General features: G+C 55.7%; 1 protein-coding gene across 1 annotated transcript; it reads left to right on the forward strand.

Moving 5' to 3' along the window:
* Positions 1-24,108, forward strand: SEMA7A (semaphorin 7A (John Milton Hagen blood group)). Its single transcript, XM_016144175.2, has 14 exons — positions 1-212; positions 14,236-14,387; positions 14,909-14,950; positions 15,245-15,337; positions 15,537-15,621; positions 15,743-15,853; positions 16,492-16,631; positions 17,263-17,447; positions 18,415-18,523; positions 18,617-18,815; positions 21,342-21,466; positions 21,671-21,825; positions 22,051-22,112; positions 22,438-24,108. The coding sequence occupies exons 1-14, from the start codon at positions 41-43 to the stop codon at positions 22,797-22,799; spliced, it is 1,992 nt and encodes a 663-aa protein (XP_015999661.1). The 5' UTR covers positions 1-40; the 3' UTR covers positions 22,800-24,108.
* The last annotated feature ends 1,784 nt before the right edge of the window (positions 24,109-25,892 follow it).

Consider the following 25,892-nt stretch of genomic DNA (forward strand, 5'->3'; position numbering starts at 1 on the left):
CAGTCTGGGCTGCTCGCGGCTGTCGCTCCCCGGCTGAGGGATGTCACCGCCTCCACCCGAATGCGCCGCCCTCGGCGTCCGGGGCGCTCGCATTCCCGGCCGGGTGGTTGGGTCCGGGCTCCCGCTGCGGCTGTTACTGCTGCTGCTTTGGGCGGCCGCAGCTACCCAAGGCCACCCGAGGAGCGGACCCCGCATCTCGGCTGTCTGGAAAGGTAGGTGGAGCCGCGCGTCCGGAGGGGCGCGGGAACCCACGCTGCGCGGGGCGGGTGCGGAGTGTGAGGCACAGGAGCGAATGCGTAAGCGTAGCTCTGCGGGTCCCGCGCGATCCTCACAGGGAGCGTGCGGGTCTGGATGAGTGTGAGTGCAGGCTGGCTCATCCAGACCGGAGCTGCTGAAATGCTGCGGGGAGCGAAGGGAGGTGCGGGAGCCCTGGCTAAGTAGCTCCAAGTCTGCCCGCAGCCGGGAGCCATAGCGCAGGGGCGCAGGGGAAGGGAGCCGGCCCCTCTCTCCGCCCAGGGCGCTCTTCGTCCATTAGCACCGGGGTCTCTGTGCAGGACCCTTACTCCCGCCGGGACCCCTTCCCACGTTCTCCTGCCTGAGCTGCGGGCTCTGCTGTCACGCGGGGCGCAGGCTGGGCCGGAGAGGGGGGCGCGGACCCCTTGCCGCCGCCGCCGCCGCCGCACTCTGGCTGCGGGAACAAAGACCCCGCTGCCTAACCCCCGCCCCCGCCTCGGCCCCGAGCGTGGGCCGGGTAAAGGGTTGGGTACCCTATGGAGAGCTGGGACTTAGTGCAGTGCGGAGGCTTGGGGCACCTGGGCGCTGCCTCTGCAGAGCCGGCACCAGCCGCTCCCCCCTTGTCCGCACGTGGCAGTTTTCACCAGGAATAGGTGCCAGCTTGGGGGACAGTGCCCGTTCGGTGGGGCGTGGCCATTAGGACCCCGCCCCCACCCCAGGCAGTAGATCTGGGACGGGGGTGCAGCTTTTAGGCCGCAGTGGTGTGTGAACCTGAAGGACCCGAGTTTTCCCCAGGGGCACCTCAGTTTCGACCCCTGTACAATGGATCAGAAAGCGGGCGAGGTGGGGTTTGAGGCTTTTTCCCTGGGGGACTGAGTTCCTCTATCCTGCATTGCACGCAAATGCTTACCGCCCCCAGGACGACTGGGTTCTCTCCCCAAATCTGCCAGGTTTGCAGCCCCCTGTGGTGGTGGTCGGACAGACTGTGGTGGTTGGGGGGACTTGTCAGGTCGGGCCCTGCCAGGTGCCCTTTGAAGCCTGAGGTGGTTTGCAGGGATTGCCAGAGCCTGAGCATTATGTGGGGCAGGTATTCTTAGCAGAGAGAGGGGGAGAAAACCCACACAAAACCAGTGGCCTGAACTGCAGCTGCAGCAGAGGGAATGTGACTCCTCCAAGGTCACTGGGCAACGTGTGAGCTCACAGTGCAGACAGGGCTCTGATCTGGCACAGGATGAGTGCTAATACTGGTTAGGGAGGGGAGAAGAATTTAAGCAGTTTCTTGGCCATGAAGGAGAGACTCTGGGAGCCAGCTCTGTTACCCAGCCCCAGGTATTCCTGGGGGGAGTGAAGCAGGGCAACTGGACCTCTGGCGGTCTATTCATGGTGGACACCTCCAGCCCAGGCTTCCTCTGCCTTCCCAGCAGGTTTGCCTTGCTTCAGACTCCTTGGCTGTCCTGGGCAACAGAGCATTTGGGGCCCCTGAATGGGATAAACGGCCATATCAGAGTGTTCTAGAATCTTCCTCCGCACCAAACCCCTTGCATTTGGCTTGGCTTGCCCCTATCCCACAAGTCTTTTTCAAGACTCCTCCCTACATACTTAATGCACACCCATTTCTTATCACTTGATGTGTGTACCTTCCCATCTTGGGCACTTAGTCTCTCCACCATGAGGCTATTTAAAGTTGCTTTCAGTTCTTTCACATTTTCAGAGCTCCCAACCCAGCTCTCTTTCCCTTGTATGAAGTTCACTAGTGTAGCCACACTGGCTGGGCCCTCTGCTTGGTAATACACTAATGACCCCCCGCTGGGGTCCACCAGCTGCTCACCTGTCTTGTCCAAGGGCAGTCTGTAGTCTTCTTCACTAGTGCCAGGCACCCCACTGACCAGACAGACCCTGCCATCCGCCTGTCCCCCAGGACCACCAGCTGGTGATGGTATGCCTGGCTGACAGCTGTCTTCTATTTCCTGTGGGGTGACACATGGCAGTCGGACAGGAATGGGCTTGGGCAGAGCAAACCCAGAAGTGCGGTGAGAGGAGGATCCTCCTTGCCTTGCTGTAGTATAGGCCTAGGTCCCTGTCTACCAGTGGGTGTGGGGAAGAGGATGGCCTCCAGGAATAGATAGATCAAGGCTAATGGCTGTTCTGAAGCCACTTCTAAAGAGTCAAAGGCCGAGATTTTGTTTTTAAACCAAGACAGGTATGGGGACTGGAAGAAGTAAGGAGAGTTCTTTGTCATTTATTTTCTGCTTCCTGTATCTCTGAGCCCTAGGGAAAAATTAGATCAGGGAGTTCTGGGAGGGTCCTAGCCTGTACTTGTCCAGGAGGTTGAGGCTTCCGTAGCCTGTTGAGTCTTGGCCTAGAGCAGCTCTGGGCCAGGAAGGATATGCCAACACTGACCTGCTTGTAGGCTCTTGTTTCTGACCCTCAGAGCTCACCAGAACTGTAAGAACTCTGGAGTTTGTCCCCTGAGAGTTGTCACTGACACATGAGTCAGTCAAGGATGTGACTGTTTGGGCCTGACCTTGCTGCTAGCAGGGGCTGGAGAGGAGTTGCAGCAGGTGAGGACAGGAGGTTGGCATGCCTGTGGAAGCTGTGCACCCCTCTCCCATTCCATCTTCAGTTGGAGGAGATGGAGAAGCCCAGGAAGGACCTGACCCCCAAGGTCAGAGTTGAGCCAGCCTGTCTGCTTGAGAAACAGAGCCCAGTTTTTAGTCTCTACCTGCCCAGCTAGGTCTGCCTCACTCTTGTCCAATTAAACAACAGGATGTTATTATTGACTTGGAGGCTGCTGGGGGAGCCATTATGGAGCTGTTACCCAGCGCAGGGGTTGTTGTCACCTCCTCCAGGGGATGAGGTCACAGCTCAGGCTCCCCAAGCATCAGCATTTCCAGTGGAAATCCTTGCCTCCTTGGGGACTTAGATGTGTTCCTCCCCTTCAAGGTTAACCCCCTTGCAGAACAGGGACGGGGGAGGTGGGAAAGTAATTCTCAGGGGGAGAAGGGGGTTTCCTAAGCTGAGAGAGATGGGAGAGAGGCTCAGTGATGTCACTGGGAGCTTCCTATTAAGCTCTGTGGCCCCTCTGTCCTGAATAGTGAAGGTTTTGAGAGCAGGCTGGAGTGGGGTGGATGACTGTGGTGTAGGATGTTGGGGAAAGAGATGGCAGATTGGGAGCCTGGTTCTGGTCCCAGCTTGATTTTATGTGTGGCTCTGGGCAAGGGCTAGCCTTTTTCTGAGCCTCAGTTTTCTCATATGTCCAAAGTGGTTGGATGAAGGAGTTTATACTTATTAGAGCACTAATCCCCCAGGATTCCTGCCTCTCTGGGATGGGCAGAGGCTATAGTGGTCCATTTAAATCTTAGCTGTGAAGCAAAATTGAAACCTGGGAAGTCAGGGGAAATATTTGGGTTTCAAGTTTATTTTTTTCTCTCCTAAGCAGAAGGCTGATGATCAACTGGAGGAAGTGGCTTATTGGTTTGTGGCCTCAAGTGTGGACGTAGTAATTCAACACTTTTCACACTTGATATTTTATGCGGCCAACCTTGTGCTGGTCCTGGGGTTGTGCTTGTGGATTCAGGGATAAGAAACTAGACAAGTCCATAGACTTCTCAGTGTAGATATGGAGACAGGCAGGTCCACCTGCAGTTACAATGAAATATGGCAGATCCAAATATGACAGAGGGCAGCTGTGGAGTTCGGGAGGTACCTAACTGAGTCATTTCTATCAGGGAGGGCTTCCTGGAAGAGGTGGTAAGCCAGGATGGCAAGAGAAGCAGGAGCCAGCTGGGGAAGGGGAGGGACAGGAGGAAGCACCCAGTGTGACAGGATGTCAGACCCCAAACCTTGCAACTAGGACCATGGAGAGGAGGAAGTGATGAGTAGGGGGCCCCAAGGGGAAGACATGGAGTTAGCCTTGGCCTCCATGTTCCAGAAAGGTTTATTGCAGGAGGGGACTTCTGAGTTCAGCCACTTGACCTTCCACAGCCAGCCCTGCAGTGGGGAGGAAGGACTGTGGCTGTCAGGGCAGGCCTCCCCAGTGCCACAGCTCACTGATGGGAAGCTGGAGCTGGGTCTTAGGGCACCAGGGCTTTCTGCCTGACTCCGTAGGTGGGGGTTCTCTAAGTGAGGAGGCCTGTCCTTCAGTAGAGACTCTCCATTGGAGCGAGGGAACTTCCAAGCACCAGCCAGGCCCTGCTGGCTGGGGGCAGGGCAGATACCCTTTCTCTGACCAACTTCCCCTTCCAGGAACCTTCACCTCCTTGGGGTGGGGAGGGTAGATCACTCCCTGGGCTCAGAGAAGGGTCTAGGGGGAGGGCCAGGCCTGGGCCCTTAATGTGATGGTGGGAAGAAGGGGCCAGTGGTGAGAGTGGGTAGCCCTCATGTTGAGAACTGGGGCCCCAGGTGACATCATGTCCTCTTCCCTTGGCCCCCACATGAGCTGTCTGGTTCTGTCACAGGAGCGACACTTCCTCTACTCCGCTTCGTAGCTCTGGTGCTGGAAAGCTTCCCCTTTTGTTGGTTTCCTTTTTTGGCAAGGCCTGTCTGCCCTAGAAGCCTCCTTTCTCTTAGGGTAGGGAAGAAAGGGGTCCTCCTAGAGCATAGACACCCTTCTCAGAGAACATAGGCTTCCCTCTTCCCTAGCCAGCCCAGGCCATGAGGGACCAGGAGATCCATCCCCTCCGCTGCCCCCTATAGTATGGGAGCAGTTGTCTCCCTTCAGTCAGTCTCTAAGCCCTTTATTCCCCCAGCCTTGACCCTAGCCCTTCTTTGTTTCCAGGACTATGCCCTGGTCTCTGTGAGGCCCCTCCATCCCTCTGTGACCCTGTGTTGAGCAGTCCTCCTAGGACACACAGTGACGGAGCTGCTGTTTTCCCCAGTCCTACTTGGGGGCGTAGCTCTACTCCCACCTTATCTCTCACATTTCCTCCATCACCTTTCCCCAGCTCCCCACGTTTTCCTGACTCAGGGCCGTTGCCCTGTTGGTCATCCCCTCGTACTCTCCTCTTTTCATCCAGTGCTATCTCACTTCCTCCAAGGAACCTTCTTGGATGACTCCAACTCACATGGCCTGATGGGACAGTTTAGGATGTCAGAAAAAAATGTCAGACATCATCTGGGCCAACCACTAGGTCCACAGATGGAGAAACTGAGGCCAGAGATGACAGAGAGTGGCCCAGGGTCATCCAATGAGATGGACATAGCTGAGACCAGAACCGTGTCTTCTGTCTAACTCTGTGCCTGGCCTCAGCTCTTGGCCTCCCTCTACTTGTTTGTCTGCCTTCATGCTCTGTCCACAGGCTTGGGGCTCCCTGAGTCCCTTTCCCCCTTGGCTAACTCAGCCGAGCTCAGATTCTTCCTGTCCTGGCATTCTTTATTCTCAGGATCCCCACTGGCCATGACTTTCCTCCCTTCAGGACCTTAGATTTGGCCCAGCTTGACACACACCTCTTGTGGCTTTTTCTTCAGGTCAGCTGGCCTCAGGGGTCTCAGGGGGCAGGTTGATCTGTGTCTCTGCTTGGGCTAATCTGGATTTAACCCTCATGGCAGTCTGGGATTAGGCTGATACCACGTACCTCCTACACTCTCTACTTCCAATCAGGGGTTTGGGCTCTGTGCCAGCACCCCTGGGGCAGCCCTCATTGTGGCAGACAGCTTGCCCCTACCCCTGTGCCTAGGTCTGTGTTCAGCCCCTCTAGGGGAGAGAGAAGGAGAAGCCTGAGTCTGTCCTTGGGGAACACACAGGTGCCTGCTGCCTGTGATGAGGGAAGGCACCTGGGGAGGTCAGAAAGGACCAGTAGGTACAGCCAAAGACCGTGGTGGAGTAAGAGCAAGAAAGGTCAGTTTGGGGTTGGATAACTAGGGAAGACTTCCTGGGGCTGGGGGAAGAGCCAAGATAGGGCCGGGGTCTAGAACATGGGTCGGGGTAGAGTTCGGCACTGAGTGCTGTGCATGTTGTTTGTCTGACACCGGGGTTTGCCTTACCCTAGTCCTGTCCCTTCCTACTGCCTCATCTGCCCCCACTTGTCTATCCCTGGCCTTGGCTTGGCCTGGGGACCATGAAGTGAGAGGGCGCCTGGCCTCACCTTCAGGAGTCCACACCAGACAGTGTAATCTGAGAGAAGATGTGTGCCAGATGGTGTATAGCACAAGGGCAGAGGGAGGACAGAGCAGTGAGGGTTGGAGCAGTCTGGAACACTTCCTGGAGCCAGGAGGATTGAGACTACATCTTCAAGGACAGGTAAGACCACGTGCACAGAAAGAGGCAAAAGGACAATCAGGAGAAGGAAGAGCGAGAGCAAAGCTGTAGAGATGGGAAAGAGCCATGGCAGAGATGGGCAGAGGTGGGGCCTTAACTGCCAGCTGGAGGAGATGGGTCTTGCTGGGACAGGCGGTTGGGAGCTATGGTGGGCTCTTGAGCTGAGGAGCCAGAGGTGGAGGCGAGTGTTTATTTTTTTTAATTTTTCAATTACACTTGACAGTCAATGTTACATTCATTTCAGGTTTCAAGCAGAGCGGTTAGGCATTTATGTAATGTATGAAGTGATCCCCTTGATAAGTCTAGTACTCACCTGGCACTATCCATGGTTATTACAATATTATTGACTGTATTTCCCATGTTCTACTCCATATCTCCGTGACTGTTTTGTAACTGCCAATTTGTATTTCTTAATCCTTTCACCTTTTTTGTCTAGCCCCCAACCTCCCTCCGACCTGGCAACCATCAGTTTGTTCTCTATCTATACGTTTCTTTCTGTTTTGTTCATTTTGTTTTTTAGAGTCCACATATAATTAAGTGACAGCATACGGTAATTGTCTTGTTCTGTCAGCCTTATTTCACTTAGCCTAATATCCTCTAGGTCCATCCATGTTGTCACAAATGGTAAGAGTTCAATTTTTTTATGGCCGAGTAATATTCCATTGTACATATATATACTACCTCTCCTTTATCCGGTCGTCCACCAGTGGACACTTAGGTTGCTTCCGTCTCTTGACTATTGTAAATAATGCTGCAGTGAATACAGGGGTGCATATATCTTTTCGAATTAGTGCTTTTGATTCCTCGGGATAAATACCCAGAATTGGGACTGCTGGGTCATATGGCAGTTCTATTTTTAGTTTTTTGAGGAACCTCCATACCGTTTTCCAGAGTGACTGTACCAATTTGCAACCCCACCAACAATGTACAAGGGTTCCTTTTCTCCACAGGAGGCGAGTGTTTTTGGCCAGCGCTGGCTGGGTGGGAACCTTGCTGGGCAGATGGTAAAGAAGAGTTTACGAGCATAGCTTGTCCTTTGCTGTGGTCTGCCTTCTGTGCAGAGGTCTCAAGACTTCTCTTCCCCTTTAGTCATGCTGGTCGGCACTCAGTGCTATGCTGCACTCCACATCCGGCCTGCACACCCACACTTACTTACACACCCTCTGCTTGGGACATCACAGATAGAGATCAAGCCTTCATTGGCCAAGTGACCTCTGACCAGCCTCTACCCTCGCTGGGCTTCAGTCTGTTCATTTGTATGGGAGGGGCTGGCCTGGAAGCTTCCAAGTGTCCACAGTGTTATAAGTACAGATCTCAGACTCAATCTGCCTGAGTATCAAGAAAGAGTCAATTTCTGATGATATCTAGTCTACCGCTTAATAGCTGTGCGATCCTGGGCAAATTACTCAGCTTCTCTGTGTCTCGCTGCCCTCATCTATAAAATGGGGATAATAAGAGAACTCACCTCATGAGAGCTCAGTGATGATTAAATGAGTTAATGTGTCAAAAAATCAGAATAATGCCCAGCACATAGTAAGCGCTATGGAATGATTAGTTGATAAGTAGAGGTATTGTTGTCATTGTCATCCTCCTCCTCGTTTGGTTTGGCAGCGTGGTTTTCTGATGATATGCAGCCTCAGCAGCCGGGCTTCCACCAGCTCTCTCTAGCTGGCTACACTCACTGGTTGCCCTTGCGCTGCTCTCCCCTCCCTCCCTGCTGGCTCAGGCTAAGGCTGAGCTGGGCGACCTTCTGTTTCTCAGCAGTCTTCCGTCCTGCCTTACTTGGGGTGGCCTAGCCATCTTCTGCCCTCTCCCCCACCTGGCTCTGGGCTCAAGGGCAGGCCCTGCACCTCCGCCTATCCTCTCCTTTGAAGGAGACACCAGCTCACTCTGGGACTTTGAGAACCTGCTGGGCTGAAGAATGGATAGAAGGTGGACTGGACATAGTGTGCATCCTGGGCTTCCTGCCTTCCCTGGGCTTGGAGGCTTTCTGCTCAGCTGGGTCTCAGTGCCAGCCTTCCCTCCCTGAGCCCCCGAATTGGGCTCAGCCCGGCCCCCCCCACAGCTTGCTGTCCAACTGCCCCTTCCCCTCATTTGCTGTCCCCACCAGACAAGTATTCTGGTCCTTCAAGCATAGTGGCTCAGGGCAGAGAGCACACAGCCTTTGCTGTCTTGGACGGGCCTTAGTTTTTCTGTCTATAAAATGGAGATGCAGACTCTTGTCACACCTTCTTTGCATGGTGGTTGGGGATTTGGTGGACTAGTCATTTGAGACAGATGAGGATTTGACGTGTGCTGCCTCCACCTCCAGAAAGCCGTCTCTGGCCTGGCCAGCAATCACAAACCTACGCTTCCCCAAATCGACCCAGGTTGTTTCGTAATTTGTTCCAAGAATGATGGTAGGTCATAAAACCTAGACCTTAACAAGTACCAGTTCTTCTGATCCACAGTGGAGGAAACTGAATTCAGGAAGGCTCTGCCCCTGATCATGGTCACAGCCCACCAGCCTTCCAGCTGCCAAAGGGAGCACAAGGCTTCTTGGAGCCAGGGCTGAGCCCACATGTGAGATATGCTCCCCACGTACCTGCTGCTGACCTTGAGGAGCTCCTCAGCCCAGCACACGGCTTCCTGACTGATAAAGAGGTGCTGACCTCTCACTCCCTGTGATCTAAGTACCATATCAAGGGCCTGCTACCTGTCCCGCACACGTCTCCACCCCTGCCGGGCAGCTGTCTAGAACCTTGTCCTGCTGAGTGTCACCGGTACCCCCAACAGCAAGCACAGCTTCTCCTTAGCATAGGCTAGTGCCACCCGGAAACTGAGCTTCTAGGTGCGAGGAGTGGCTTCTCATAACCTTGTCCCTGGCCATATCGGGAGAAACAAGATTAATGAAACATTTGTTCCTTTGCCTCCTCCACCCCAGTGGGAAGTTTTCCCTCCGTTGCTCTGATGCAGTGCTGAGTTCTGCCATTAGTTGCTCTTTTGAGTTTAAGGATTTGGTTGCTAAAGGCCCTTGGAGATCAGAGTCCCCCGCTGGCAAGGTAGGTAGGTAGGTGATTCCCATCAAGTTATCAGCTTAGTGATTTATCACCTAGTGGGGAGGGGGAGGGTGGAGAGCTAGAGATGACGTTGGGAAGTGGGGAAAATGTGATGTACAACTTTTGCAAATCCAGAGGCTCTCAAGGAAGGCTAGGATGTGGTCCTAAAGGGCTGGATCTGGCTGCTGGGTACCAGAGACCCTGAGCTGTGGCCTGGCCTGCCCCTGCCTCCTTTGCTATGTGCCTTTGGCCAGTGGCACAGCCTCTCTGGCCTCCATGACCCCTCAGCATAGCGACTGTTCAGATCCCTTCCCTTCTACCTTGACCTATATGGTGTGAGTTCCAAGGAGTAGAGAGGCTGCAGGATAATTCCTGGGCCCCACGTCGGCCTTCCCTCTTGTCTCTGGCTGCTGCATGGTAGGCGAGGGTGTGAGGTGGGCCCAGTGATGAAGGGTGGGGTGCAGTTGTGGGAGGAGGCGCCTGCCAGATGTAGGTTGGCTCCTGCCTCATGCCTGGGCCTCCCTAACTGCCTGACCCAGGAATTCCCTCAGGTGTTTACATTCCTGCCATTCTCAGAGCCTGGCTTAATGCCCACTTTCACAGGACTCCTTGAGGTTAGCATTCAAGACCTGTTGGGTCAGTGGGTCAAGTTGGAAGGCTGTCCTTGCCCAGACCAGACCATGGGGCCTACCCCTTTTTGCTCCCTTCAAGGACAACAACACCCACCACCATTCCAGCCCCCACTCAACCCTCCCCTTGGGGCGCCCTCTTTCACAAGCAATGAGGATATGGGGACAGCGATGACTAGATGCTAGGGACAGCACCCAGAGAGTATGAGAAAAGGAATGATGTTCCACTAGGCAGGCCTGCTTGAGGAGAACTCACCCTATAGAAGTCCAGATGCTCCAATCTGTTGAAACCTGGGACAGTGGTGGGAGGGTGGGGGGCACAAGAGCAATCAGCTCTGATTTTTTCTAACAGGATCAGAGAGAGCCCCATGGATAGCCCGACTTGGGGGTTATGACTAGGGGAGATTGCACACCCTGCCGTCTCACACCCTGCCGTCTTCTTGACCCTTATCCTGGCAGGGCCTGGGCCAGAGCCTTGCTGGTCCTGACACTGTTAGGAGAGTGGGGACTCAGGGTCAAGAAGTCTGGCTGGGTATGGGGCAGCCTGAATGTGCCGTTCCTTGGTCTAGAAGGAGCAAGGATTGGCTCAGAATTACATGGGGGTGGGGGGAAGGATCTCGTGCCAGGCTGCCTCTGGGGCCATGCCTGCCTGTGTGCCCTTAGCCCCCTCCCCTGCCTGAACCCTTGGTTATTCTGGGAGCTTTTAGCTACCACTTAGTCAGCCACTAATGCGTCAGGCTGGGGAGTGAGGGGGGAGACACGGTGCCAGACCGTGCTCCTTTTAGACATCCAGGATGGGAAACAGGGAGCTGGGCAGGCAGGGGAGTGGGGAGGTAGGGGTGCTGGAGGAAGGGAGGCTTTCCAGGTCCTGGCCCTGCTCCTAGGGAGGAGGGGCAGCGCTGGAGGCTGATGGGTAGTTGTCGAGGTATCCTTGGGCTGCACCAGCACCCTTCCTGCCTCATACACGGGCCTCAGCCCACCTTCGGGATCTTCTCTGGTCGGGTCTCAGTCAGCTTCCCCACCTTTACTTGGGCTGTTTCTCCTGCCTGAAATTTTCTTTCTGCCTGTTCCTGACCTATCTAGCTTTGCTCTGTCTCCTCCATCTCTTTGGACTCATAAGGAAGCAAACCGACACATTTAGGGATGTGGCACTTGCTCCCTTGGCAGGGCCTAGCTCTCTCCATGTTGGTGCCATGGATTCTGGCCCTGAAAGCGTGGTGGTGCTGCCTTCACTTCCAGGCAGCCCTCCTGCCCCTGAGCCCCCAGCCCCCGCTCCTGCTGACCTGAACAAAGCCTCCTTTCATGTATTCATCGAGCTGCTGCCGCTCAGACACTTCCCGCGGCACAATCAGGCTCTTTGAGGGCCTCCGGCCGATGCCCGATGCGGGAGCAGGGCTGGGGCTGGGGTAGAGAATGGGCAGAGGCCAGGTCCTGGGGCCGGGCTGGTGCCATCGCCCCCATGTACAATACCAGGCTCAGAGCCGTGCGGGGTGGGAGCCCGGGGGTCAAGGGAGGCAATGCTCCTGGGCTCCTGTTTGTTCTTCTGGGGCCAGCAGTCCCTGCCTCCCCCACAGCCAGATGCTGCAGCCGGGGTTTGAGGGGAATAGGGCTCAGGCTTACAGTTCTACGCAGGACTGTCTTGGCCTGGTGCTGCAGCCCCCCGCCGTGCTATACCCAGCGTGGCAGCCCTCACCTTCCCTCTGTGTCCTCAGAAGTTATGTGCGAGCAGCCCACGGGCTACACCAAGGCAGTTTTATTTGAGCATTGTGGAGGCTTGCTTCGGCATGGCTGTCTCTTCCCTCCAACTGGATCCTAGGCTAGGGCTGGTCTCCCCCTCAGACCTTGCTCTTCAGGGCCTCTCTCATCAGGCTTGACACCCCAGAGCAGGGTTCTGTCTTCCCCATTAGGCCAGACTCCCCAGAACAGGACTGCAACCCCCAGGCAAGGGCTCCATTTAGGGCCTCCTCCACAGCTCCTTTTCCGGGACTAGCGCTACACCGCTGGCTGTGGCCTCATTGCCTGTGCTGGCTGAGCTGACTGATGGAGGGTTGGGGCTCCTCCCCTTTGGTCTCTGGTGGTGGTGGAGCGGCTGGGGGCTGGGGAAAGGGGGCGGTGGGGATGGGCGGGGCGCGGGGGGTGGGGCGGTCTTTGAGGTCTCCTGTCCTAGCCCAACATTTCTAGATGCAGACACACAGCTTTTCCTGGCCCTTGGCTGGCTAGGGAAGTGGGCGGGGAGCTCAGGTTGCTGACAGTCTGGAACGTGGGCTGGGCTCTGGGCTGTGGGATGGTGGCTGTGCTCAGGCTTGGGGTTAAAGGGGAGCTGTGGGAGCTGAGTGGAGAAAGCCTTGTGTGTTTAGGCCGCTGAACCCAGCACTCTAATTTTACCCCAGCTGGAAAGGATAGGGAGCCAGGGGTCCTGAGACCTGCCAGCCCTGCCCAAACCTTGGCCCAGCACCCCGACCACCACCTAGCACAGAGCTGGGTGCTGGGCCCCTGCCCTGTACAGCCGGTACTGATGGGGAGTGAGGTTCGGGGTACAGAGAGGCTGCTTGGGCTGTTTGTGGTGTGGCCGAGGAGAGCCAGGTAAACTGAGGGCAGTGAGCTCAGCACTTCTCTGTAGTCCACAGTGCTGGCATCTCCCTGAATGCTCCTGAGAACCCATACTCAGTCTGCATGAGCCAGTCTGTCCTCCATCCTAGTGTGACCTTGGCTGGTGTGTTTCCCAGGGGCCCTCAGTTTCTGCCTTTGCAGCGAACCAGGCCACAGCTGAGGTGCAGTGCAATACCCCATTTCTGGGGTGACTTGGCCATACAGGGATGTATATTACAGACAAGGAATAAGGATGTGGATTGCATGGCATGTCACATTCCTTGCCCCGTTGAATGCAGAATCAGCAGAATCAGGAATGGTTCAAATGGCAGCAAGAGGGCTGTGGAGCAGACTCAGGAAATGGCAGTTCTTTTCTGTCTGGGCTTCAGTGTGTCCTGCTTGGGTGTCACTGCTAAGCTATCTGCCCCTGGGTTTGCTACAGCTGAGTAAATAGTGGTCAGGCCGAGTTCCTGGGTGAGGCTCCAGGATGGTCAGAAGTGTGGGAAGATACGAGCTGTGGGTGATTGCTGGGGGCAAAGCCACAGGCTGTCCCGTCCCTATAATTTAGTACTGCAGCCAGGACAACCTCAGCAGTGTCACCAGAGATGAGACATCTTCTCCCTGGAGGCGGTAGCTGCGGACAGTTTCCTTTTTGGGCAAAATTGTGCTGGTCAGCCCTTCTGGTAAGGACCAGCATGTGCTCTGTGAAGGGCCCTCTGTCCCAGAGTTGCTGCGGAGGGAGGGTAGAACTTTACACCTGGGGCAAGCTGGCTCCTCCATGAAACCAGGCCACAGTGGTCCAGGCCACAGCCCAGCTGCAGGCAGGAGCTTAGGCTCAGGTTCAGGGTTTACTCCTGACCATTTGGCCTCGTGCTGCCCCCTCTCTGTACCTTTGCTTTCCCATCTGTGAAATCAGAGGGAATGGACATTTAGATTCCTTTTCAGCTCTGATCTAAGTTGACCTTCTGAGGGGCTCGGGTGGCGTCCACAGGAGGGGGTGGAGAGGGCTTCCTGAAGGAGGGAATAGTGTTCTGAGCAAAGCGACTCCTGGGAACCTGGACGCTAAGTGGGGTGCTTCGAGGCCCTGCTACCTGCAGGGGGTAGAGGTAGCTGCTTGCTCTGTCCTGGGCAACAAAGAGCCTCACAGAGCAAAGCCCAAAGGCCCTGGTCCCACCCAGCCCCTTAGGAACAGACAAGTGTGTGTGTGTTGAGGGGAGCTCTTCTCCCCAGAGGTCCCTAAATCCTGCTCCCTCCCTGAGTTCACGCATATTGTAGGGTAGGCGCCATGGCTTTCGGGTGAGGACAGCTGTTTGCTAGACCCCGCCAGGGGACCCCTTTCTTCTCCCACCTGTAACTCTGAGTCCTGGCACTGCCCTAGCCCAGACCCAAGCTCTAGTTACCAGGCGGGTGCACGTGTGCCTGAGGCGGGGGATGTGGTCTTCCTGCCCAGGGCCCAGCCTCAAGTTTCTGCCAATTGCCTCCTCCTTAGGCCGCACAGGGAAGGACCAGGTGGAATTTGGCTCAGCAGAGCCGCACACAGTGCTTTTTCACGAGCCAGGCAGCGATTCTGTGTGGGTGGGTGGACGCGGCAAGGTCTATCTCTTCAACTTCCCCGAGGGCAAGAACGCCTCTGTGCACACGGTGAGCCTGGGCCCCCCCCTCCCGCTTGCCCCCATTTCTCTCCTTATCTCCCCTCTGGCCTTGGTGAGAGAACCTCAGGGAATCCAGGGGAGGGAGCTGGCATTTCTTCCTAAATTGGTCCATCCCCCATTATATCTTATAAATGGTCCCTGGGGGAGGCTCCCTAATGGTAGTCCAGATAGACATGGGTGTTGGGCAGTGTGGAGCAAAGCCTGGAACTTACCTGCCTGGCCAGGTGGGTAGTGCTGATGGGGGAGGTCTGTGCAGGAAGCTGAGCTCCAGAACCCTGTGGCCCAGGTCTTCTGAGATCTCTGGGCTGGCCCCTGAGCTCTGGGCTTGGCTCCTGTTATCAGGCCGAGCAGTCTGTATGATCTCAGGTGAATCTCTCACCACCTCAGAGCCCTAGTCACTTACCTATAAAATAAAATGAGCTTGTCCTGAGGGTACATGGAAAGCAATTAGGGGACATCTGGCTCCTGGCAGAGTGAACTAATACTTTCCCGTCCCACCTTCCTCCATAGGTGAACATTGGTTCCACAAAGGGGTCCTGTACAGACAAGCGGGTGAGTGGGAAGAGGGAGTAGAGAGGGGAGGTTGGGCTCCGTGGAAAAGGGATGGGAGTCTGAGAGTCCGAGGAAGGAGGCATGGCCCCGCCTTAGGGTACCCAGTTCGAAGGGAGATACAGTCTCTCTGAGGCCCCTGTGTCCTTCCTCTGTTCCTTGGGGGTTATTCTGGGCCTTCCTTGGAGGCTGCCTCTTCTGTTTAGCCTTCTGAATCCTTCCCCAAGACTGACAGTTCTAGTGCTAGGCCTGCCAGGGCCTCCACCCAACCTCCGTTCTTCCCCTTCTCCTGGGCAGGACTGCGAGAACTACATCACGCTCCTGGAGAGACAAGGCGAGGGGCTGCTCGTGTGTGGCACCAACGCCCGGCGCCCCAGCTGCTGGAGCCTGGTGAGAAGGCCCCTCCCCATATGCTTGGTCAGCTCACTCTTGTCTGGGCTTCTGCTCCCCAAAGAAGGAGGTGGGGTAGACTGGCCTCACCTGGTATTGAACACCCGGGAGGATGGGGACCCTGGCCGGGAAGCTTGCCCCTACGGCAGGCAGCGATGATAAGATTACATGGCTGTCTGACCCCCTTGACCTCCCCCAGGTAAATGGCACTGTGGAGTCGCTTGGTGAGAGGAGAGGCTATGCTCCCTTCAGCCCGGATGAGAACTCCCTTGTTCTGTTTGATGGTAGGGCTGTGGCTGCCCTGGGCTGCGGGCGGGTGGTCAGCTCCGTGTCTGGTGGCCCAGGCCTGGGGAAGGGACTTCAGGAGTTGTCTGCCCTTACCCATGCCCCTTTCACCACTCCCAGGGGACGAGGTATACTCCACAATCCGGAAACAAGAGTATAATGGAAAGATCCCGCGGTTCCGCCGCATCCAGGGCGAGATCGAGCTGTACACCAGTGATACCGTCATGCAGAGTGAGTAGGCTCCCGCTGGACTGAGGTGAACCCGGGGGTGTGAATGCCCAGGCAGCAGATGGGAGCCTTATATTCCCTGGGAGGGCCCCTCAAGGGCTGCTGGGGCCACAGGCCAGTCAGGAAAGTGACTGAGAAAGTTGGCCTGGCAGGGAGCAGGGGAACTGCAGAGGGAAAGATACGGAGGCAAGATGGGACTGACATACTCTGGGAACAAACAGAGGAAGCCCCAGACCCAGTGTGAGGTCCCCTGGAGTCATAATGTATCCCTGCTGAGCTCATGTGGGGGTACAACCCCCTCCCTTCTCATTATGGCTCTGCCAATTAGGCAGAAGTGACATAAAAGCCCCCAGGGACCTTCCCACGTAAAGGTCCCCAGGGACCTTCCCCCAGTCCCCAAGCATGAAGTCATTGCTCCTAGGTCAATGACATCTTTGTAGAGGGAGAGCAAAACAGGTAAGGGGTAGAGGTAAAGAGTCGCAGCCCCTTGACGTATTAGGCCTGATGTTCTAAGTTTTATTCCAGGTCTGACTTGCCCCAGGTTTGTTTTTGTAGACTCCGAAGGTGTGCAGGGTTGGAGAGGGCCCCGCACCCCGAGCAGGCTTCCTGGCCTCACAGTAATTCAAATGTGTCCCTGGCAGACCCACAGTTCATTAAGGCCACTATTGTGCACCAAGATCAGGCCTACAATGACAAGATCTACTACTTCTTCCGGGAGGACAACCCTGACAAGAATCCAGAGGCTCCTCTCAACGTGTCCCGCGTGGCCCAGCTGTGCAGGGTGAGTGGATGGCTGGGTAGGATTAAGTGAGCATGTGAGTGCCTGTGTGTAAATGTGCATGTATGTTTGTGTGAAGTATGTGAAATGCGTGAGTGAGTCCGTATGTGGGATCGTAGGAGTAAATGTATGTGCGCAAGAGTGTCCATGCATCTGTGAACAGGTAAAGATGGTTAAACTTATGTGCATGTGTGATAGTGTGTAAGTATGTGTAGTCATGTGAGAATGCGTATGAGTATGTGTGCAAGTATGAAAGTGTTTACGTGTGTGTTATCAGTGTGAAGGTGCCGGGGTGTGCGAATATGTCACCTGTGTGTGCGTGCATGTGTGAGAGTGGGTCAATGTGTGTCTGAGCCCATCTGCTCTGTGGGGATGGGCCCAGAGCCCTCACCCTGCAGATGTCCACTGCTCGCCCTATGCCCTGGGTCGGCCAGGCCTTATGGCTGGAGCCTGGCCCAGGAACCGGCCTGAGTCATGGGGCATCTTTGCCTGGTCCCCTGGCAGGAACCGCCCGTTTCAGAGCCTCCCTTCCTTCCCTGAAGCCCGTTTCAGAGCCTCCCTTCCTTCCCTGGCATTCCTGGCAGCAGGTGTGTAGCGAGTGCTGAGGGGCCTCCTTTCCCTGCCACCCTTCCAGGGGGACCAGGGTGGTGAGAGTTCGCTGTCGGTCTCCAAGTGGAACACCTTCCTGAAAGCCATGCTGGTGTGCAGCGACCCCACTACCAACAAGAACTTTAACAGGCTGCAGGATGTCTTCCTACTCCCTGACCCTAATGGCCAGTGGAAGGACACTAGGGTCTATGGCATTTTCTCCAACCCCTGGTGAGTGACCCTCGTCCTGGGGCTGGGGGCTGGCGTTGGTTACATGTCCAGCAGGGATTGGGGGACTTGGGCCCTGTCGTGGGGCTGGCTGATGTGGCATGAACAGGGACTGCAGGCTCAAGGGACAGGAGTGTTTCTGGGAGTGGGATAGGGGGACAGTCAGTGCTCAGGGAGATGTGTGTGCTGGTGTGTTTGTGAGTTTGGGCTTCCTGGAGGTGGCGGGGACAGAGGGAAGAGAGGAAGGCATCCTAGGATGGGAGAACAGGCGTGCATACATGTACTGTGTGCACACTCATGGCAGTGCCTGTGCTTGCATGCCCACCAGCTTTGTGCTCAGAGTGGGTTCTGGGCCTTGGGAATAAAGCTGCTGAGGCCTCTCAGGGTGCTGCTGGGTGCTATCACACCTGCTCAGGCACTGCCTGCGCCTGATAATTCACACCTCTTAATCACTCTCATTGATTGAAAACACGGCAGACAAAAGTGTTGGGTGTGTTTTCGGGGAGTGGAGGGGGGCAGGGTAGGGAACCCAGGACCCTGCTCTGTGGCTCCTGTGTGGATGGACCCAACTGGGTTGGAAAGGGACCAGGGTCTGGCCTCCTTGGGTGTCAGCATCCTGCAACTGTGCCCAGAGAGGTAGTAGAATTGCACACAGGGGACCCTCTGGTCCTGGGGCTGGCCTCTGAAATCAGCGATCTTATCCCAGAACACAGGTTGTGATTTTAGACTGCAACAGAAAGAAATTAGGTTGAATTTCCTTTCTTCCCTCTTGCCTGCAATGGTGTTTGGTGACTCTTATTTTAGACACTGGACTTGGCCCCAGGATAGTCCCTGCCTTCATGGATCTCACAGGCTGGGGAGCTTGGTTAGAAGGCTCTAGTAGTGCTCTGTATGGTGCTGGGCTGGCCTGGGTGAGTAGAGGTGGGTAACTCCTGGGCCTCCCACTGAAATGGCTTCTGTGATCCCCCAGGAACTACTCAGCTGTCTGTGTATATTCCCTTGGTGACATTGACAAGGTCTTCCGCACTTCCTCGCTCAAGGGCTACCACACAGGCCTTCCTAACCCTCGTCCTGGCAAGGTAAGCAGTGACACGTGCCATGACCCAGGCCCTGCCCTCCCCCGACCTCACTTCCCAGCCACCCACTGACCTGAGGCTGCTCTCCTTGTTCAGTGCCTCCCAGACCGGCAGCCGATACCCACGGAGACCTTCCAGGTGGCCGACAGTCACCCTGAGGTGGCACAGAGGGTGGAGCCCATGGGGCCTCTGAAGACACCACTGTTTCACTCTAAGTACCACTACCAGAAAATAGTTGTCCACCGCATGAAGTCCAGTCACGGGGAGACCTTCCATGTGCTTTACCTAACCACAGGTGAGGGACTACCCTGTGACCTCCCCCCACCCCCCAAGTCTGCTTTGTAAAAATGGATATGAAAGGTATAAAGAATAACGTAATTAACATCTGGTTGGATCTTTATACCTGGAAGGAAGAATTGAGTGACTAAGAGCTGTCAGGGGTTAGTTTGGCTGTGAAAGAGTCAGGCAGAGAGGGCTTCCTGGAAGAGGTGGGGATCAGAGGGAAGAGAGGAAGGCATCCTAGGATGGGAGAAGAACAGGTGCCAGGATTCAGAGGCAGAAATGTGATGAGCCTGAACAAAGCTCGGTGCAGTTTTGGTCCAGATGTTGGACTCATGAGGATGGCAGGAAGAGATGAGGAAGGTCAAGAGGAAGGATCTGGTTACGGGATGTCCTGTGGACCTCTGCCAGGCAGAATGAGGAAATTGGATCCTCTCCTTGTCTTTGGGGTTATGCAGGCGAGAGGAAACTTTCCATGCGGTATGCAAAGAATTTAGTGAGGTACGAGGAAGGACTTACAGAGGGCAAAGCTTTTGCAGAGTCTAGCGGAAGACTGCAGGGACACCTCCTCTGCAGGAGGCTTCTCTGGGGAAGCAGGGTCTTGCTGACCCCAGAAGCTGGGTAGAACCCTGGGGGATGCCCCTGCATTCCAGGAAGCCACTGTATGGACGTGCCAGCCCTGAGCTGGGTTTATGGCAGCTTCCTGGCCCCAGCTATGGACAAAGGGGGCTCCTAGGAGCAAACGTGGTGGTCACTGTAGTTGCAGGTTTTCCTTGAGACCAGGTAGTAGTGCCATCAGGAAGGACAATGTCTCCCCCAGGTGCCTAGCACCTCTGGGGCCACATAGTCCAGGCCTCAGGTACCCATTCCTCCCCCATGTGACTTCCTGCTGTTGCTTCATTTTGGGGTTGTCTCAGGGCCACGGTGGCCTGGCCAGTTTCCCTGGAGCAGGGCCTGATTTCTGGGTCCTGAGACCACACCTCCTTATTCCTCCATTAATCCTGGCTGTACCCATGGGCCCCTGTCCTCACTCTGCTCCAGCAGTGGCTGGACTAGCTGTTGCAGTCAGCCACAGGACAGCAGGGCACTGGGGTGCGGGAGAGGAGAGGTCATACGATGGGGGTACTGGAAGCAGTAGTCAGGATAGGAAGGCTGGGTGAGCTGTGGGCTCCCTTCCTGCAGAAGTGGGAGGCAAGAACACTTGAATGATGAGGGCAGCTGTCTTTTTCTCCATGAGGGCCATTAGAGAGACCCTATGTGGGAGCCTGAAGCAAGAAGAATTGGGGCCAGATAAGAAATAGAGCTTTCTGAGCCATCTGCAGAGAACGGGAGGCTCTCACAACTGCGAGAAGCAATGGGAGGCTAAGGAAGGAGGTGAGAGGAATGTGACTGGGCTGGGAGCTTGTCAGGCCAAAGAAGCATTGGACCACATTCCAGTGCCTGCGAGGGCAGTCACAGAACCAAAGGAAATGTGGTAGGAAGGCAACCATCCCATTATCTGACTGCTATTTTGGGGCAAGTGATGCCCTGAGGAATTGGGAAGGAAGGAGAAGGAGGTAAGCTATTCTGGAAACTGGGACAGCAGGTTAGGCGGGATTGAGAGGACCCAGGGGTCAGGATACCCATTAGTTCCCAACAGGTGTTGATGGAGAGAGCACTGACCTTGAAATCAGGCAGCCCCGTATGTGACTTTGGGAATCCCTATGTGGAATCTAAGGTCTTTTTCAGATTGAAGATGTTATAAAAATTTAAAAATCCCCTAAGACTAAATACAATGCGGAGTCTTGAATTGGATTCTGGAACAGACAAAGAACACTAGTGGAAAAACCCATGAAACTCCAGTAAAGTCTGTAGTTGAGTTAATAGTACTGTACTGCTCAGTTGTGAAAAATATGCCAGTTACATAAGCGGTAACAGTAGAGAAAGCTGGGTGAAGGGTATACGGGAACTCTTTGCTATCTTTGCTTTTGTGTGTGTGTGTGTAAATCTGAAATTATTCCAAAATAAAAAGTTTATTTGAAGAAAACATGTCCCCAAATTGCCCAGGAGGCAGGGAAGTTATGGAAGAAGCTGAGGGAGGGATGGGGTCTGACTCCTCTGGGTTGCAGTCACCATCTCTGTGACCTTGAACAATTGCTTAGTCTTTCTGAGCCTCATTTCCTTATCTGTGAAGTGGGGAAGATAATACCCACGACCAGGAGTGTGGAGGATTGAATGAGGTAATGCTAATATGTGTAGTGGGTTTGGCACAGTACTTGGGCATGCAGGACTGCTGCTTCCGTTCTTCACGATCGAGCTTCCCCTGGGCCTTATGGAGCCCTGGGCTAGCCTTGGAAACTTCCTGGGCTGCCCCCGGGCTCCCATGTTCCTCCCAGTCATGCTTTCCTTGTCACACCTCACCTCGTCCTGTGACCCTCGCCTGGCCATGACTTCCCACCATCCCCCACCCATGCCTTTCCTGGGCAGTCCAACCCAGAGGGAAGCTGCCTGGCCTGGAGGTGGTGGGACACTTGCTCTCTGACCCTCTGCTCACCCCCCACAGACAGGGGCACCATCCACAAGGTGGTGGAGTCGGGGCAGCGGGAACACAACGTCATCAACATCATAGAGATCCAACCCTTCCGCCATGCGACCACCATCCAGGCCATGTCACTGGACGCTGACCGGGTGAGCCTCCCCACCCCCACCTCTGCCCTGTGGGGCTACCCAGTGATGGCCAGCTGAGGACAGAGCTTCACTGCATGTGATTTGCATGTCATTTTCAGAGCCTCTGGGCCCCAGGCCTGTCAGGCAGACGGCCTTGGCCTGGGGGTTTAGGACTCAGTGTTGACAGTGGGGCCCTGGCCTGACCTAGTTCTTTTCTCCTTCAAGCGGAAACTGTATGTGAGCTCCCAGTGGGAGGTGAGCCAGGTACCCTTGGACCTGTGTGATGTCTATGGTGGGGGCTGCCACGGCTGCCTCATGGCCCGAGACCCTTACTGTGGCTGGGACCAAGGCCACTGTGTTTCCATCTACAGCCCCCATAGGTATGTTGGCCATGATCCCTACTCCTGGGAGAGGGTGGACACAGGAGTAAGGAGACATGGGGGGTGTGGACAGACTGCAGGAGGTGTTGGTGCTGGGTGTTGGGCCATTCTGGCCAGACCTTCCTCTAGGTGAACACCTTGGCAGATACTGGGGTGGGGATAAGGACAGGGAAGGGCCAGGTGTGTGGCCCGCTGTCTACTTAGCCTCTCTCCTTTCAACTTCAGGTCAGTGCTGCAGTCCATTAATCCAGAAGAGCCACACAAAGAGTGCCCCAACCCAAAGCCAGGTACCTGATCTGGCCCTACCTGGGGCCTAGTCCAGTGAGGGTGGTACAGCCATGCTCTGATTGCCCTGTCTGAGGGAAACGTGGTCTGGTCCTGGGCGCTCCAGTCAGATGGGGCAGGACAGTCCTGTGGAGGGAGCCCTCTTGCTGTAGGGGTGGTTGTGAGAGCAGTGGGCGATGGAGGCAGGGGAGAGAAAGGAGACTGGGCCCTTGTTTCCCTGTGTTCATTTAGAAGCCTTGGCCTTGGAGGCTTGGTCAGTAGGGGAGGACACAGCCTACCCTGGGAGCCCTAAGCCCCTCCTCATAGCTGCCTTCCCATCCCCTCCAGAGGAGGCCCCACTGCAGAAAGTCTCCCTGGCCAAGAACTCGCGCTACTACCTGAGTTGCCCCATGGAGTCCCGCCACGCCACCTATAGGTGGCGCCATGGGGAGAAGGTGGAGCAGAGCTGTGAGCCAGGCCACCAGAGTCCCAACTGCATCCTGTTCATCGAGAACCTCACGGACGGCCACTATGGCCACTACTACTGCGAGGGACAGGAGGGGTCCTACCTCCACAAGGCTCAGCACTGGCAGCTGCTGTCTGAAGATGAAGCCAAGGCTGAGCATCTGCTGGGCCAAGCCCAGGCCCTTGTGGCCTCCCTCTGGCTGGGGGTCCTGCCCACACTCGCTCTTGGCCTGCTGGTCCATTAGGGCCTCCTGGGGCCGGGCATGCTGCAGGCTTCCACAGCCCCAGAGCACTAGAAAAGTCACACCCAGAGCTGCCCCGCCCAGAAGCTCCTTGCCTGCCACTGCTTCCAAGGGGACTGTGTAGCCCGACGGGGGACACCAGGCCTGGAGATTGCCAGCAGCGGGCAGCTGCTGGGCCCAGGTGGGGCTAGGGTGGTGGGGGCCGGAGAATGAAGTTGCCGACTGTGAAGCTGGGACGTCGATGATGCAAGACTTTATCTTCTGGAGACTATTTTTCAAGAACTCAAACTGGACCAAATGTAATGATGTTCTCGGCCTAAGAGCTTGTGTACCAGAGAGGGGTTGGGAAAGTGAGCTGGGACCTCATCTCTGGACCTTTGAGCTGAGGCCTGAGTCCTTTCGAATTCTCTATACCCAAATCGCCCCCTCATCTTCCCTCCTGCCATGGCCAGGGGCGGCTGGTGTTCCTGCAGGCCCAGGGCTGCCCTCTATTGGCCCCTTGGCAGCCCTGGGGCCCACTAAGACAGCCTCCTTGCATGTTTATTGAAGGATGTTTGCTTTCCGGACGGAAGGACGGAAAAAGCTCTATTTTTATGTTAGGCTTATTTCATGTATAGCTACTTCCGATTGCATCTGTATGAAAATACCAAAACTACATGCTGGGGGTGGGGTTGGGAGAGGGAGGGGCTGGGAAGGAATGGGTCATAGGGGGTCCCAGTGTGAGGCTCCTGGAATGAGATAAGAGTCCAGGGATGTGGTGGCATGGGTTTGAGGAGATGGCATGAGCTGGCTCTGCCCCGGGAGCCCAGGCTGAGGGGGATGTTGTCCAATCCCCTGGTTCGGGGGTGGTAATGGGAGGGGGTGGGTGAGGGAGACAGGGGAGAATGAAGGATAAAACTGAGCCCTAGGTTCACACGTACATTTAGAAGGAGTCAGGTCCTCAGGGGGAGGTTCCAGGACTCTGCCCTTGGTATTGGGGGTCGGGGGGTGGGGGGGCGCTCCCCTCCCCTCAGCCCTCTTCCCCAGGGGCTGTGCTTCCATGCTCCTAGCCTCCCACCTTCAGCTCAGGACATGCTATAACTTAGGCTAAACTGTGAATTCTGGTGGGGACATCCTGGGCCAAGCTCTCCAGGTGGGTGTCTCTGTCCCAACCCTGTCCATGGATTTCAGCAGAGAGCTGGGCCTTCTCTGCCATGTTTGGCCAGCCCAGGGCAGGGCCTAGGGCCGGTGGCCTTCCAGCTTTGGCCCCTGCATCTCTTCTCAATGCACTTTAATGATGTAACATATTACTAATAAACAAGCTATTTATTTACCTGTGCTTCCTCCTTCCCTTCAAAGCCATTCTCGTCAGGGGCTGAGGGTGAGGGCTCCTGTTTATGACTGTACTTCCTGCCTCTGAACATCACATACCCTATGGTCCTTTCATTAGGGCCTTTGAGGGGTGGACTTGCTCAGCAGGGGTTCCAGCTAGTGAGAGGCAGGAACGGGATCTGAACCCACAGCTCCTAAGCAGTGCACTGCCTACCAAGCCGTTAACCTTGTGCCCAGACAGCTCTTGCACCCCACATCCTCTCCTCATCTCAGGACCTGGCCTTTCCCCGTTCCCAGCCTCCACCTCCCATACTTTGTGAGAGGTCTGGCCTGGCCATGCTAGACACAGTTTCAGGCCTCTGAGGGGAGAGCTAATCAAATACGACCTCATGGGATAAACCTGTGGTGATAGAAGTACGTGTGTGAGAGGCTAGAGGACTGCAAGAGGGGGTGCCTGAGTGGGGGCGAGGTACTTATTCCAGGCAGGGCAAGGGGTCAGTCTGCATGCAGTGGGCACAATGGGGCAGGGTTTTGTGCTAGTCTGGAGTTTGGCCTTTCAACCCCAGGGCAGTGACAGGGCTGGGGTGGGATTCGTGCCTTAGAAACTCTTGAATTCCCTCAAATATAAAGCAAATAGATTTTAGAGCCCAGAAGGATATGTGAAAAGGAGCTTCTGAGGCTGGGACGGGATGTGGGGAGGGGAGTTAGAGACTGTTCAGGAGGATGGGTGGGCAGGACTAGGGTTAAAGGTGGGGCCAGATGTCTCCCAGATGCCTCCCCCCATCTTCTCCCCTCCTCTTTCTTCCCATCTAGCCCGCCCCTTGCAGCAGGGACTTCTGGAGAGGGGAATGTGGCAGTGGAATTTGGGACAGCACCCTCTCTGAGTCTAAGCTTAGCTTCTGGGCAGCTCTGGCAGACGCCACAGAGCTGGAATAGGCCCCGCCCACCACACTCTCCTTTAGTTTGCCCTGTGCTCTCCTGGGCCAGCCCTATGCCAAAGATTCTGCCTGGTTCTTTCCTCTCTCACACCCAGCTTTCCTAAGATGACCAACTTGGCAGCAGGTGCTCGGGCCAGGAGTCTTGGAGTTTGGGGGACCTGGACAAGCTCTGGGCTGGGGGCAGAGACTCTGGGCTACCATTACCTTTTATGATCCTGGGCAGATCTCTTCTCTTCTGAACCTCATTCTCATGTGTAGGAAGAAGGGGCTGGACCAGGGCTTCTGGGGGACCCCTTGTGGCACATTTTTCTGGGTTCTAAGACCAATTTACCTTGTCTTCGAAGGCGCTCAGAGTCGCTGTCTTGGCCACATCTGTCTGTTTTCCCAGTTTATAGCCAAGCAGCAGCAGTGGCAGCGGCAGCAGCAGCACAGGGGCTTTCCAGGCTTCCCCCACCCCAGTGAGCCCATTGAAAGGGAAAAGGCAGAAGAAGTGGGATCTAGGAATGGCTAGTGGAGAAAATGTGGGCTCAAGCCCTGGCCCGTCTGAATCGCTGGGTAACCTCCTGTGAGGTCCCTGCCTTCTCTGGGCTTCAGCAGGCCTCTTTCCTGTGGGGCTCCTCTTGGTGTCCTATGGGCCTCTAGTAGGGGACTTGAGGGACGGAACACACTCCTTTGTGTCAATGTAGGCACCAGGAGAAGCCAGGCAGGCAGGAGGGCAGGTGGGCAGATAGGAAGCCATGTCCATGGAGGCCTAAAATGAGCCATGTAAATCCATGCAAATGAGCCTGCGGGGAGGGGCGGGCGGGGCACAAGCCTTCTCCGACTTTTCTCTGATGGACAAGCAGCA

This window comes from Rousettus aegyptiacus, unplaced genomic scaffold, assembly GCF_014176215.1.
Source record: "Rousettus aegyptiacus isolate mRouAeg1 unplaced genomic scaffold, mRouAeg1.p scaffold_m13_p_3, whole genome shotgun sequence".
Lineage (NCBI taxonomy): Eukaryota > Metazoa > Chordata > Mammalia > Chiroptera > Pteropodidae > Rousettus > Rousettus aegyptiacus.

Excerpts from the sequence above, each read along its gene's own strand:
- SEMA7A (XM_016144175.2), top strand. The coding sequence starts at position 41 with ATGTCACCGCCTCCACCCGAATGCGCCGCCCTCGGCGTCCGGGGCGCT. Across the intron at positions 15,622-15,742 it reads CTCCCTTGTTCTGTTTGATG|GGGACGAGGTATACTCCACA; the intron begins GTAGGGCTGTGG and ends CACCACTCCCAG. Across the intron at positions 17,448-18,414 it reads GGCATTTTCTCCAACCCCTG|GAACTACTCAGCTGTCTGTG; the intron begins GTGAGTGACCCT and ends GTGATCCCCCAG.